General features: G+C 46.6%; 2 protein-coding genes across 2 annotated transcripts; both read right to left on the bottom strand.

Annotated features, from left to right (window-relative positions):
• Positions 1-1,107: 1,107 nt before the first annotated feature.
• BGLAP (bone gamma-carboxyglutamate protein) lies at positions 1,108-8,890 on the bottom strand. The gene is made up of 4 exons (XM_028709100.2): positions 3,987-8,890; positions 3,460-3,507; positions 2,664-2,724; positions 1,108-1,502 (listed from the first exon to the last, which is right to left on the bottom strand). The coding sequence occupies exons 1-4, from the start codon at positions 4,045-4,047 to the stop codon at positions 1,361-1,363; spliced, it is 312 nt and encodes a 103-aa protein (XP_028564933.1). The 5' UTR covers positions 4,048-8,890; the 3' UTR covers positions 1,108-1,360.
• Positions 8,891-9,188: 298 nt separating this feature from the next.
• Positions 9,189-13,717, bottom strand: PMF1 (polyamine modulated factor 1). The gene is made up of 5 exons (XM_028709099.2): positions 13,530-13,717; positions 12,359-12,464; positions 11,682-11,782; positions 10,600-10,795; positions 9,189-9,811 (listed from the first exon to the last, which is right to left on the bottom strand). Exons 1-5 carry the CDS (start codon positions 13,691-13,693, stop codon positions 9,761-9,763), a joined length of 618 nt encoding a protein of 205 aa, XP_028564932.2. The 5' UTR covers positions 13,694-13,717; the 3' UTR covers positions 9,189-9,760.
• Between the last annotated feature and the right edge of the window lie 265 nt (positions 13,718-13,982).

The following is a 13,982-nucleotide window of genomic DNA, read 5'->3' as shown; positions in this document are numbered from 1 at the left end:
AGTCAGAAGACAAGTACTTTCATTTGCTTTCTAGCAAATGCCCTCTACTGGCTTGAGAGTAACTCCATGAAACCCAATGGGACTGATTTCTGGGTAGACCTGCAAAGGATTTGGAATTCTCATATGACCATGGTGAAAAACAGTCCCTATAAGGAAATGGGGAACACTTTTGATTCTGGCTCTGCCTATCATCTGAACTCTGGCTGCACCCATCACCAGAATTCAGCCCCTGCTAGGATACCCAGAAGGGAAATTGAAGAAAAGAGGTTGCCTATCTTTGGCGTAAAGATTTGAACAATTCATTGTTTATGCTGTGCTTTGACCACCCACAATCCACAATGCTAAGTGCTGGCCTCAGTGTATTAGATTATTATAGAAAGGGGGTCAGTCTAGATTATACCCACGCATCCCTTCCAGGCTTACATGAAGCTAGAATGTGTAAAAGAAAACCAGAACCCCCAAAGCAAACCATTTCCTTTGTTAAGGTAATGGCCTTAGATACATACCCATCATCAGCACCTTTAAAAAGTTATCTCTGTTGCCATAGAGACAAATGGTTGGGTCTTTTCCCACTTCACCTAGCTGGCTGCCATGTCATCCAAGAACAGAACAATAGGCCAAACAGGGCTGTGTTTGGGTGAGTTTTGGCTGATCCTGGAAGCTGCACACACAGAGGCATGTCTGCTCTGTGCTGGACCCAAATCTGTGATTTGGGGCTTCCCTGGGAACCCAGTGAGGAAACAAAATCAATGGGAATGCAGATGCTGTGAGCCTCTCCATCCTATGCTCAGGCTGTATTTATGCCCTTATTTAAGATCTACGTAACCCAGTCAGCCAGTGGCAGCCTCCTCCATCTCTCATCCAACCATTACCACCACCAGAATATCTCAGTGCAGCTTACAACTTCCCCCAAACTTGGGTCCTGCAGAAGTTTTGCACCTCAGCTCCCATCAGCCCCAGTGTACAGTGCTGGGGCTGTTGGGAGTTGTAGTCCAAAATTCTGCAGCTCACCAGGTTGGGGAAAGCTACAGAACCGCATAGGACAGCACCACGTAGCACCAAAAAAGCATCTCATGTACATAGCTCAGTGAAACAAAAGAAGTGTGCTTATGTTTTTAAATTATTTAATATTTTCTTCATAGAACACCAATTTTTAAAGCAAGCATATTACAGAGGCAGCCAGGAAGCAAAGGCACAGTAGTTACAAGCCGTATCTGCTCAGGGTATTTCAAGGCATGGATCCTGCTGCGGATCTTAAGAGATAAGGATTGCATAGCACCAAAGAGAGTAGATCCCTACCCCCAGACGCTGGTCTCTCTCTTTTCTGTCCCACACACTGGGCTGAATTTGAGCAGGGTCTCTATACTGGCCCATAGAATCTCCTGTAAGCTTCTTGGAAGCCGATGTGGTCGGCCAGCTCGTCGCAGTCGGGGTTCAGCTCACAAACCTCTCGCAGGGGCTCAAGGGGGTCTGGGGTTGGGGCAGCACGGGCGTTGTAGAACCTGCCAGGGAGCAGAAGCCATGGTTGGAGCATTTAGCAGCCATTTTGGGGCTATATGAAAATGTTCTCAGTATGCCAAAGGATATCCACGTATACAAAACTTTAACTTAGCAAGATACACATTTCTTAATGCAAAAATCCCCATTAAAAATCTTCAACGTTCATTGTAAAATTTCTCCTAATTTTGCCCAGTATACATTTTTGCAAAACATTTGCAAAAACGTAACGTAATGATTATGCACACTTTTACCCTAGTATATGTATTTTGTATACATTACACCACACTCTGGAACTCCCTGCCTATTTTGACTTCAGGCAGGTACCTCCACTGCACTCTCTTCAGTGCCTGCTACAAACATTTTTCTTCGGGCAAGCCTCTCCAGTTAAGTAGAACGTTGACATGTTTTTTAATTTGATTTTTAGCTTACCATAGATTTTACATTGTTTTGAATAGCTGGATTTAACTATTTTTTATTGGTAATTTTATTGTTTTTATTTGTTTGATAAGCTGCTTTGAGGGTTCCCCCCCTTAAAAGCAAGCAGCCTATAAATTCTAATTAATGAAATTAATTCATTAACTAATTGGCTGGAGGACTGCATTGCAAAATTTGAAGAAGTGCGCATTTCAAAAGACAGCTGTGTTTCAGAAAGTAGGTCCACTTTTAAGCAAAAATGGAAATAAAATTCTTCCCCTCCACTAGATGCCAGGGTGGGGCTGGAGATTTTGCATTAATTGCAAGGTTACACTTTTCCATCAGAGGAGTGAATAGGAACAATTGTGTCAGAGAAAGCAAAGAGCTGCAAGGTGAGCAGACACTGTAGGGATAGGAGCTAAATCTACCCCTTGTTCCATTTCCCACCATTTAGTCCTCCCCTCCAATCTGCATAGCCCCACCTCTTCATTTGCATACTCTTCCCAGGGGTTCTGTTTCTCTTGTCACACTGGAATGCACATTAGATGCATCCAGCCAATCCTTGCAGCAGAGAGAGTAACAGCTGCTTTACAGAGCTCTGTGCTGACATTATCTGGGTCCAATGTTATCTGGGTCCAAACATTCTCTGTCCAATGTTTGAGACCTCATGGAGGCATCTTCAAAGCCATTAGGGAGCCCACCCCCACCCCAGATTTCTAGCTCATGACAAGTTGCACATTGATCTTTACCTGTTATAGTTCCTCTTGTGTCTCTTCACTACTTGAGCACTGACGCGCCTGGAGACAAAAGCTGCAAGAGGAAAAGTCCCATATTTTATCAACAGCGCTGCCTCCTCCCTCTACAGGAGGAGTTCTCCCTATTTGCCTCCTCTCTGCTATCAGTAGGGCTTGTGGCTCAGGAGCAAAACCAAGGATCCTGACAGTCTCCGTTTTCATTTTGAAAAGCAACGTGATTCTAGCCCTCATTGTGGAACAGAAAGGGAAAAGAGAGATTTCCATACTTTTAGAAACACAAGAAGCTGCTGTGGCCCATCTAGCTCAGTATTGTCTACACCAGAGCTTTCCAAACTTTTCAAGTTGGGGACACACTTTTTGGATAGGCATCAGTTCGCGACAGAGTAATTCAGTTTTACTAGCAAACTGGAGGTTAAACTAACCCCTTTCCAGCCCTGGAAAGAGTGCGGGGAGTGTTTGTGCGACACACTGCAGCCGACACACTAATGTGTCGCGACACACAGTTTGGAAAGCTCTGGTCTACATTGATAAGCAATGGCTCTCCAGGGCTTTTGATAGCCTTCTCCCACCCAGCTCTAGTTGAAGATGTAGGCAATTGAACCTGAGACCTTCTGCATGCAAAACACATCACCGCTCAGCTACAGCTCTCCCACCTTCCCTCTATCCCCCCTCACCCCCCACAAATTTTACAGGTTTGCAAACCTAGGTCACTTCTACAGATATAAGTCTCTTTGAAGCAATTATCTAAAAATAAAAAGCAAGAAAGGAATAAGAGTGGAGATAAACTGACCTTCAGAGCTGGGTGAGTCGTTGGCACTGTTGGAGGGGGCAGAGTCATCTGGAAAAGGAGAAGAAGGGCAACTGCAGTGAGCAAAAGGCTACTTGCCCCTTGGCCAAGTGAGGCATGAGGGAACAGGTGTAATGCCTGTCACCTAAGGGCACGGCTTGGGCTTGAGCACTTCCTAAGTACCTCAGCTTTCAATGTAACAATGTCATGCTTGTGACTGAGATAAGCTTGGTAAGTACAGAGGCAATGCCTGCTGAAACTGCAGCCAAGGGAAGAAACGGTGGGTCAGCTTTGAAGGCAGAAATGAATCTGAAGTGATGTTGGCATCTCTGGTCCTGATGGTTATTCTTTTTGTTTAAAAGGCTGGCACACCCTGGAAACACCCACAATCTTAAAACTGTGATTTCTTGTCTAAATATTTAGCTTTGCTCACATGTAGGTGCATTGAGAAGACTGGACTTCGATGGCACCTGCAACCCCATCTGCGGCCACATAAAGAATCATAACCCAGAGATGGTTTGGCCACTTACCTGCTTGGCAAAGGCAGAGCGTGGCCACTGCCAGGAAGCTCACCAGAATCAACTTGTTCATCTTGATTGATGCTGTTTGCTAGTGCGGAGATGTTCTCTAAAGGTCTGGAGATGCTTGCTTGCTTGCTTCCTCCAGTTGCTTCTTCCAGTGCCCCTCCTGGGTCTCTGCTCCCGATTTATACTGTTCTGGCAGCCCCCAGCCCCCCCAGCCCACTTGGCAGGAGGGACAGCCCACAGGACCTCCTCCTTCCTCCTCGCTCCAACCTCAGAAGGGGCAGGAAGCCAGGTCTATTTTGGAGCCCATCTGCTGGGCAGGAAGGCTGCCAAGTCCAAGCAGTAATTGTGGTTTGGGGGCAAGGACATCATCTGGAGAAGGCAAGCTCACTGGCCTGCAAGGAAGGGGCAGGGCAGGATGGACGCCACAGTCAGACTGGGAAGCCGTGATGCTTTTGCAGCACTGGGAGTTGGGGTGTTTTGGGGACCCAAAGTTCAGGAAGGAAGGCAGCTACTTAGATTTCATGCTGTTGGGTGGCTAAAGGTTTCAAATCAAGGCAGACTGGGGACACAATATATACTGGTAAGCATATTCAAATCATATTTAAAGCACATGACTCCCCTCCAGATAATCCTGGGAAGTGTAGTTTCCTCCCTCATAGTTACCATTTCCAGCACCTATAATAAACAACAGCACCCAGGATTCTTTGGGGGAAGTCAGCCTGGATAGCTCAGTTGGTTAGAAAGCAGTGCTGATAGCGCCCAGGTTGCAGGTTTGATCCCAGTAAGAGACAGCTGCATATTCCTGAATTGCAGGGAGTTGGACTAGATGATCCTCGGGGTCTTGTCCAACTCTAAAATTCTATGCTTCTGTGTGTTTTACGCTGAATAAGCTTTAAATGCAGTGTGTGGATCGAAGATTTGACCTGCTGGTGTGCTGCAGCAGCTCAGGTGCAAGCAGCGAAGCTCCTCTTCAGCTGTTGCTTTGGTCATCAATTCACATGCTTCCAATTATTATTCCCATAAAAGGTTTTTGGTTAAGAGACAGTGCAATGCATCAGGAAAGTCCCCAGTCTGAATCTCGCCCCTGCTATGAACTCACTAAGAGTTTGTGAATGTAAGTGAAGCCAGCCTCCTGCTTAAGCTGTAGGTTTTACAAGATATGGTTAGAGATATGGTTTCACTAAAATTGGGAGAGGTGGGGCTTGTGGGTTTGAGGCCCTCTTCCTCTCTGCAATCTGAGCACTGCACAGAAGGTGGATTTAGACATACCATTCTCACTGTCTCAATCTCTACTTCTTGATCTTTAAGGGCTGTCGCAAGGCAGATATAAGCAAGAGACAATTAGTTTGGGAGGTAAAATGGTGCCAAAGCATTTGGATGTTTCTATTCACGCAACTTCCTATAATCCGATTCTATTCTTCTTAATTGATATAGCACCATGGTACTTTACAAATAACAGGAAGGCCAGGTCCTTGCCCCAAGGGCTTACACTCTAAAACAGACACAAGAAACAACTAACAGAGGAAGGGGAGAATGGAGGCACACAGGTAAGCAGGGGAGGCATATGTGGCTGTTTCAATTGCATGTACTTTGGATTGGCCAAAGGGTTAGGGACCAAGGTGTGGATGATCCAAAGGCTTCCTGGAAAAGGTGAATTTGGAGAAGGGACTTTGAAAGGAAATAAGGGAGGTGGTCACACAAAGATGTTCCAGGAGGGAGTTCCAGGCATAAGAGGCAGTGAGAGGAAATGGGTGGAGTCATTTGAGGGAACAAGGGATTTTCAATGACGGAGGGTGGTGGCAATAGATGAGGGTCACAGGATGGGACCTCTCTAGAAATAAACACAGAGATAGGGAGGCACAGAGGGTTCCAAAGGTTCCAGGAGCAGACACAAAACCAGGATAGGGAATTAAGGGGTGGGGAGGACATGGCATCATCAAAGTAACAAGGAGGTGAATAATGTTGGCAGCAGAGCTCTGGGTGGATGTGAGGGAATGAAGGTGACACAAGAGGAGGCTGCAGTCATTGCAAACATCCCAGCCAGGCAAAAAAAAGCACTTAAGGAGAGTGTAGAGCAGGGGCAAGTGATGGGCATGGTCTGGGGAGTCTAGGAGGCTGGAAAGAGATGCTTGGAGGACCACATTCAATGCCTGGGAAAGATGGTTGGAGGGTCTAGGAGCTGGCTTAGGAGGGCTACCTACATAAAGTCAGGGGGCAATAACAGCAGCTTGCAAACAAGAGCCCAGACCAAGGAAATAGGCACACAGGCAGTCATCTTCGTTTTCCATGCTCTTTTTGCGACATGGAAGTCTTTTCCATGTAAGGACTGCGCCTCACCCTTAAAGAAATCTGCCCCTGAAGAAAGGAGATCTGGCTCTGGGCCAAGAGCAACTGGCAACCAGGGGCAGAGAAGGAAGCAGCCTGAAAGCCTGTAATTTACCCACAAACTGCAGAGATTTGTGGGGTTTTCCTTTCCATGCGGATGTGTTCAGGGCCAAAGAGAAACTCAAAGATTTAATTTGCCCTTGGCTCCTTCTTTTCCCTCATCCGTTCACAGCAGGCCATATAGCTGAGCTCCAAAGCCCCAGGATGGCCTCCAGATCTAGGGAGAGGAAATGGGACGGGGTATTTTGCCCTCACTTGCCCTGGATGCAAATTGCTAGCAGACGCATGGGAAGAGAACCATGCCAAGAAAGCAGGCTCTCTCTAGTGCCACGTTGTACTGGATTAATGTTGCTTTGTGAAAGGCCACCCCTATTCTGCTCCAAAACCAGTCACTGTCACAGCACTGGGATGGGGTGAACAGCATGGAATTCTAACCCCCTAAAAATAAATAGTTTTTGCATTTATGCAATGCTTCAGAATGCTGAAAACTCCACACATCGTACCATAGGAAGGGACATAGCTTAGCAGCAGAAGGTTGCAGGTTCAATTCCTGCCATCTCCAGGAGATAGCCCTGCGGGGAACTCTAGAGAGAAGCTGCAATAATGAGCTAGATGCACAAATGGTATGCTTCCCACATTCCATCACAAGCATTTCAAGAGGCCCATAAGATCAGTATTATTCCCAAAATGTGCATTGAAGCCAAGAGGCAGCAGCTTGTCTTAAGCAATTTGCCAATCTGCCCATCTCCTCAGCCAGAGAGGTAAGAACTGCATTCTGCTTATGCCTCAATATTTTACAGCTAGACCTTATGCTTAGAACAGATGCCTGAAATTCTAAATATCAAGCTTCTAAACCAGGCACAGGGAGCTTGTGACCCCCAGATGTTGGTGACTACAACTCCTATCATCCCTGACAATTCAGCATGTTGGTTGAGGACGATGGGAGTTGTAGTCCAGCAGCATCATAAGAACTGCAAGTTCCCTATCTGTGTTCTAGTTGTTATGGCTAGAATGGACCCTTGAAATGTGCTTGCTAAAATCTCAGAAGTCAGGGATCACTGGGTATTGTTGCTGGGGGGGGGGGGTCTGCTGCTGTCCCCCTTCCCCTGACTAGCAAATACAAGTTATAGGAAAAATATATTAAAGTTTGCATAATGTATACGTGTCATAAAATTCAGCTATCTTTGGTGCCAAATATGCCTGACTTGGAGGCAAAATTCTAGCAGTAGTGAGGAGCCAAGAGCCCTGACTATAAACAAGCCAGCATGAGATGGAATGCCAGCCAGCAGTGAACCGGTTGCCCTGCAGTTTGTTTGCAATGACAAGCCTCCAAGTTTGTGGCATTCTACAGGAAACTTTTAAGTTTTCAGCACTCCTCACATCCTACGTGCTGGTTCCTGAGTTCCCAGTTGCTCCCCGGCTCCTGGAACTGCATCTGGAAAAGATGAGGCTAACTCGAGGCAGCCAAGACCTCTCCTAGACATCCCACGCTGGCCACAGGGAACGTGGCGCAAGCCAAACAACAAGCACTGCTTGGCATCCCGCTCTATATTTACAGTGTAATCAAGGAACCCATGTTTATACAAGAAAAATATGGGTAACTGGGTCGACTTTACATCCAAACACAAACATTGTATCTAATTGGGAGCAGATGCTGACATGTACAATAGAGACACACCCTCCTTCTCTAGCCTCAGGGGACTGGTATTCCATCGCTCTGGGAAACCCTTCCTGAATGGATGCGTTATTGAGAAACCTGATCAGTTCTGCCACGGAAGTCCTGCCTGTTGCAGTGCATTGTGGGTCCTATTTAACACACACGTTCAAATGGGCCTCGCTTTTAGCCCACTGGTAAGAAAAGCATACCCAAAGCATACCCAGCACATTCACATTGCAGGGGGCTGGCAACCAAGAATTTCCCCAGAAGAAAATGGGTGGCGCATAAAGCAGATTTCTACGCACTCTGATTGCTGCTACAACTCAACCTAAGCAAAGCCCAGCTGGATCAGGCTAAAGGTCCATCTTGCCCACCACTCTGAGCGACGGGGAAGACTCAGCTCAGTCACAGCAGAAATACGTTGCACAATTCACTGCAACTCCAGCTTGGGCAGATGGCAATATTTGTGTTAAAGAAATGCAAGGCAGAAATTCTAGCAATACTTTAATGCAGTTCTAATCTGCTTCATAAGTTACACATACACAAAGAGTATTTCAGAGGAGAGGTTTGGTTGTACAGTGGTGCCCCGCAAGACGAACGCCTCGCAAGACGGAAAACCCGCTAGACGAAAGGGTTTTCCGTTTTGGAGGCGCTTCGCAAAACGAATTTCCCTATGGGCTTCCTTCGCAAGACGAAAGCCCATAGGGAAATCTCCGGGACAGCGGGGAAGCGCAGCGCGTCTTCCCCACTGTCCTCGGACCTCCTCCGAAGGCTGGCGGCGGGGCGGAGAGACACCTTAAAATCGCCCCAGATAGCGGAGAAGTCCTCCGCTGTCCCGGGGTTTTTTAAAATGCTGGCGGGCGGCAGCGGAGGCTTCGCTGCCGCCCACCAGCATTTTAAGATCGCCCCGGGACAGCGGAGAAGTCTCCGCTGTCCCAGGTTTTTTTAAAATGCTGGGGGTGGGAAGAAAAGCCCTCCCCCCCCAGCCTTCAGAAGAGGTCGGGGGACAGACTGTCCCCGGACCTGGTCTGAAGGCGGTTTCCATAGGAACGCATTGATTGATTTTCAATGCATTCCTATGGGAAACCGTGCTTCGCAAGACGAAAAACTCACAAGAAGAAAAAACTTGCGGAACGAATTAATTTCGTCTTGCGAGGCACCACTGTACTTGCTTTATACATCAGTAACTAACAAATATTTACTCCCTTCAAACTAAGAAAGGGGAGGTGCTGCTGCTTAGGTCACCCCTCCAAACACCCCAATGATTCTGCTATGAACATGGGCTGTTTTGTGGCAAGCAACTTAAAGAAAGAAAACAGAATGACTGAGAAGCAATAAAATCTGGGAGAATATTGCAGTGGGAAGTGACCTCCGCCTCAGTTTGCTGATGAGGATTTCAAGGGCTCAAATGCACCTTGACCAAGGGAAAAGGAAGGGTCAAGCAGCTGCAAAAAGACACACACACACCCCGGCTTGCACAGTCCAAGGTGTGGTCATATAGTCCAGGTCCCAAACACACAGCAAAGACTTTTTTAAATAGTCCAGCGGCAGGATTGTGAAAGCAACACTCTGCAAGAATTGGAAACCAGTGAGTCTCACACTGCAGTAGACTTGTGAGGCCTGTTGGTTCCACCTCAGAGCCTATACAAGTCCTGGGCTGGGAATCCTAGTCTTCCAAAGCACCTTTTCAGTTGGGGCTCCATTCGTGAGGAGCCAGCAAGGCTCTGCTTCCTCGCTAAAGCTCATCAAGGCTGCTCATGATCTGCTGACCTTCTTGAGCAACTGCCTGGAAAGGAAGAAGGAAAAATCATTAAATGCTAGCAAGAATAGTCTTTCAACATACCTCTTTCCCATTTGTATTGCCTCTGTTAAATTGTAAGACTGCAGGCAAGGGCTGCCTTCTTATTGATCTTATGTAAGCTTCTCAGGGATCCTTTTTGACTCCTTAGCAGGGTAAAAATGCTTCCTTCTAGGTTCTGGGAAGGGTCTGAGGGCATTTTGTTGTGCTTTGGTCCTCCCCAGTGGGGCAATCCTTTAAATGTTCAAAAATTTGAGCTGGTACAAAATGCTGTGACCAGATTCTGCTTTTACAAGCAAACCCACAACAAAATGTTGCATTGTGTAAGTGTGCAGTCTTCCAGCCAGCCAGCCAAGCCCTTTTCCAGGACACTCTACTCCACCCATTTCTTCCTCCTCCCCAAGATCATTCTGTGTTCTATGACACACTGAGCATGCTCTGTTCTCATTATGGTTTTTTTTTCCTTCTGAAAATTTGTAACTTAGCAATATCGTAAGATGTGCAACTTTAAGAACTAGCACCTTCTATTTTCTGCTCAATTCTACAACTCCTTTCCTGGAGAAGTCTTGGTTGGCTCCTTCTTTTGCCCATTAAGCCAACTGAGAACAACAAATTCATTCAGCAAGGATTCCACCTGACTGAATGTTTCTCACCAGTGTTTGAAGACAAGTGTGGGAAGGAGGGTGCATTTCTCTTCTCCTTCAAGGCTGTTGATGCGCCCCAAGCAAATTATCCTGCTGCACAGATGGGCATGCTACCTGCGAGGCTCCACTTACCTGCCACTCTTCCTTGCTCTTTCTGATCTCCTCCTGCAGGTCTGCAATTCTCTTCCGACCAGCCAGCACTGCTTCAGCCAACCGCGAGTTTGCCTCTTCCTTTTCTTTTATGGCCTTTTGTAGGAATCTGCGCTGCTTCAGAAGGTACGGCACAACAGCACTGTGGACGTCTTCCTCTGGGATTCCACTGGGACGCCTGAATTCAATGAAGGCGTTACAAGAGGGGTGGGCAATCTCAGGCCCCGAGGCCAAATGTGCCCCCTTCCTCCTGGGACTCACTATCTGGTCCTCGAGACCCTCCTCAGGGCACACGCCTCACCAGTTCCACTTGCCATCCCTCTCAAGTGCTGTGAGTAGAACAAGCCTATTGGATGAATGTAAACTTAACATTTGTTCCTCTGGCCCTGCCCAACGTGCGCATGTGGCCCCTGAATGCTTCGCAGAAGGGGGAGTGGCCCTCAGTCTGCATTAGAGGAACAAGGAATGGGCTTAGAGGCAGGAGATATAGGAAAGCATTGAAGTCACCAGCTTTTAGAATGTGCCTGTTGGTATGTGCAACATCTGCACACTGCTGCAGAAGTACTGGCAAAACACTGGTGCTGCCACGGGTGTAGTCTGTGCCTTCTCACAGAAGGGACCGCAGCCTAGCTTTTCACGCAGGAGGTCCCTAGCTGCTCAGTCCCCATCAGTGAAGCAGCAATAAAATTGCTAGCACATTTGCAAAGCTAAGCAGGGTCTGGTATGCTTTCCAGTTGGATGGGGGATTGCGTTTAGAGATTCCTGCACTGCATGGGATTAGGGTAGATGACATTTGGGTCACTTCCAACTCTACAATTCTATGATTCCATGACCTCTAGCTGTCATGTGTGAAATGTGTGTAGAAGCCGTCTACTAGCCCCCAAACAACCAAAGGTTGAAGGCGGAGGGTGTGTGTGTGTGTGTGTGTGTGTGTGTGAAGGTGCCCTCTCTCTCTGCTTCCCAGCTCTATCTAAATGGCTGCTGTGAAAAGAGGCTGCCTGACAAGACAGACCTCAGAGTCAACCCAGCCAGGCAGTTCTTATGCCAAGGGAGTCACTCCTTACCATGCAGGGGTACTCCTTTTCTTTGCTTCTTCCGCAAGTTCATCTAGTGATTTAAAGAGCACACTGAGATTCCCTTCTTCCTTCAGGTCCTGGATCTCCTCCTGCACAAAAAAACCAAGACAAACAATCTCTGCATATAACCTGAGGATGCACCGTTGAGTTTCAATTTTCACAGCTGTAACATCTAGTTGTGGCTGTATCTTTGAAATAGATTTGATTTAATATTCTTAAAAAATTAGGGACAAATTGCAGCCTTTTAAGTACAGCCAACAAATAATCCCACCCTAAACAGTAAAAGGCCTTTGACATATCTAAGGCCAAAACTGCAAGAGGTTTGCAATAATCAATAATGTTTAATAACTTTTCACAACAAGGTCTCCCTCCCTGTAGCAGATAATGTGGCATGAGTATGAACTTCATTACCATTCTCTCACTGGACTTCGCACATACACAGGCCTCCTGTTTTCACGGTAATATCAGTTGCTATTTACTATGTTGCAGTCAAGTCACATCACATATGCAGGACTGAACCATCAAGTTGGTGAATGAAGAGTTCAATCCTTCCAGGTTTACTATTTATTTAAAATAAGAAATCTCCACCCTTTTCTGAAAAACAAGAACTGCAGGCTGCACTGGAACCTATAAGGAAGGGTTTTGTGCTTTTCCTTGGCCCTTACCCGAAAGGAGGTTTGCAGGTGGGAGATAAACTGATTGTAAACACACTTGGTGAGTTCAGGTTGCACTTTGTAAAGACGACTGTAACACTTCGCAAACCTATGGTAGCTATAGGTAGAGAAAGAAAATGCCATTAACATTTTTTAAACCCTGCACATTGTTTCTATTATCTATGCACTAGGATGCATAATCAAGTACTCATTTCTATATATTCTTGCTCTTTTTTGTCCTCTCCTTCCTTTTCTTTTCACAGCTTAAATAGGATTTTAGTCAAGAAAGATACCTAATTTTCTAACATGTAAACTTTTCATTTTCGTGTTTATAGTTGTTGTTGCATGATTCAATATTACAGATTAATATGCTTTAAACATTTACAGTGTTTATATTCGAAACATTTCCATTTTTCTAAATAAAAAACACACACACCATACTCGTAATTTTTCATGTTATACGTATTCCTCACCAGAAAAGAGAACTGGACTGGGTGGCAACTCCACACTTTTAACAGAAAAAAGTTTGACACATGGAAGTTCCATTAAAGGAGACCCTCCCCATAGCACTTATCAAGCCCTTAAAAAACTAATCTAAGCTCATGACAACATTGCTTGTGTTGCCATTGTACTCATTTAACACTAACCTTTCTGTTGTACCTCATCCTGTGAACAAAAACATTCCAGGGAGGTGCCCTCTGTGCCTGGTTTTTAAATAAATGCTGAAAACTTTTTTATTCCACCAGGCCTGTGGAGAGTACACCACCCACAATGGGTTACTGGGCTTTGTTTTCAACTGTTTGTGCTTTTATTTCATGCTTTATCTTATTTTTACCGTTGTAAACAGCTTTGATATATTCTTGTGATATGGCAAGTTTTTTGTTGTTGTTTTTTTACATAAGTCAAAGAGCCCTGGAAGAGACTTTCTGCTCGACTTTGCTTTAGGGCATCCCAGCCTCTTTTCTGCTCAGAGCATCCTTCCGTCTTTCCACAGCCAGGCTCCCTCCAGGCTGACTACAATTCCCATCAGCCCCAGCCAACTAAAGAGTTAGCGAATTCCGCGGAAACAACTCTCGTGGGACCTGCCCCACTAGATCTCGCGAGGCTTCCTCCTCCTCATAACAGCAAGCCAACTATCGCGAGAATTGCCTCCTCCCGCTCTCGCCAAGCCGCCCTCCCTTACCTGCCCGTTTCCACAATCTTCCGCAAGGAAACGTCGACGATGTAGTCCAGGAGCTGCTCCCGGCTGGGGTTGCTCGGAGGCTCAGCAGCAGCAACAGCAGCGTCGGCGGAGGCCTCCTTCTCCCCGTCAGCGGTACCCACCCCCTCAGCCACCTCAGTCGCCATTTTGGGCCCGCCACAAATCCAAACCCCTCAATAGCCCCGCCCACTGATGCCCACGCTGCTTCCGATTGGTGGAACGAGGCAGTTTTATACGCTCGGCCCCACCCACGTGATTTGTGGTCACCGAAGAGGCGATAGGACCTAAGCTTTTATTTAATTGGACGCGGCTTCCCCGTTTGTCCAATGAAAAACCTTTAACGTAGAGCGAAGTACAATGCCGCCCTCTACTGGCCAGTTGTATATGGCATTACTGAACGGCGTGAGTAGGGCTGCCTGGCAACTTGACTATACT

This window comes from Podarcis muralis, chromosome 16 (genome assembly GCF_964188315.1).
Source record: "Podarcis muralis chromosome 16, rPodMur119.hap1.1, whole genome shotgun sequence".
NCBI lineage: Eukaryota > Metazoa > Chordata > Lepidosauria > Squamata > Lacertidae > Podarcis > Podarcis muralis.
The sequence above is the reverse complement of the archived record's forward strand: the minus strand, read 5'-3'. Positions and strand labels throughout refer to the sequence as shown.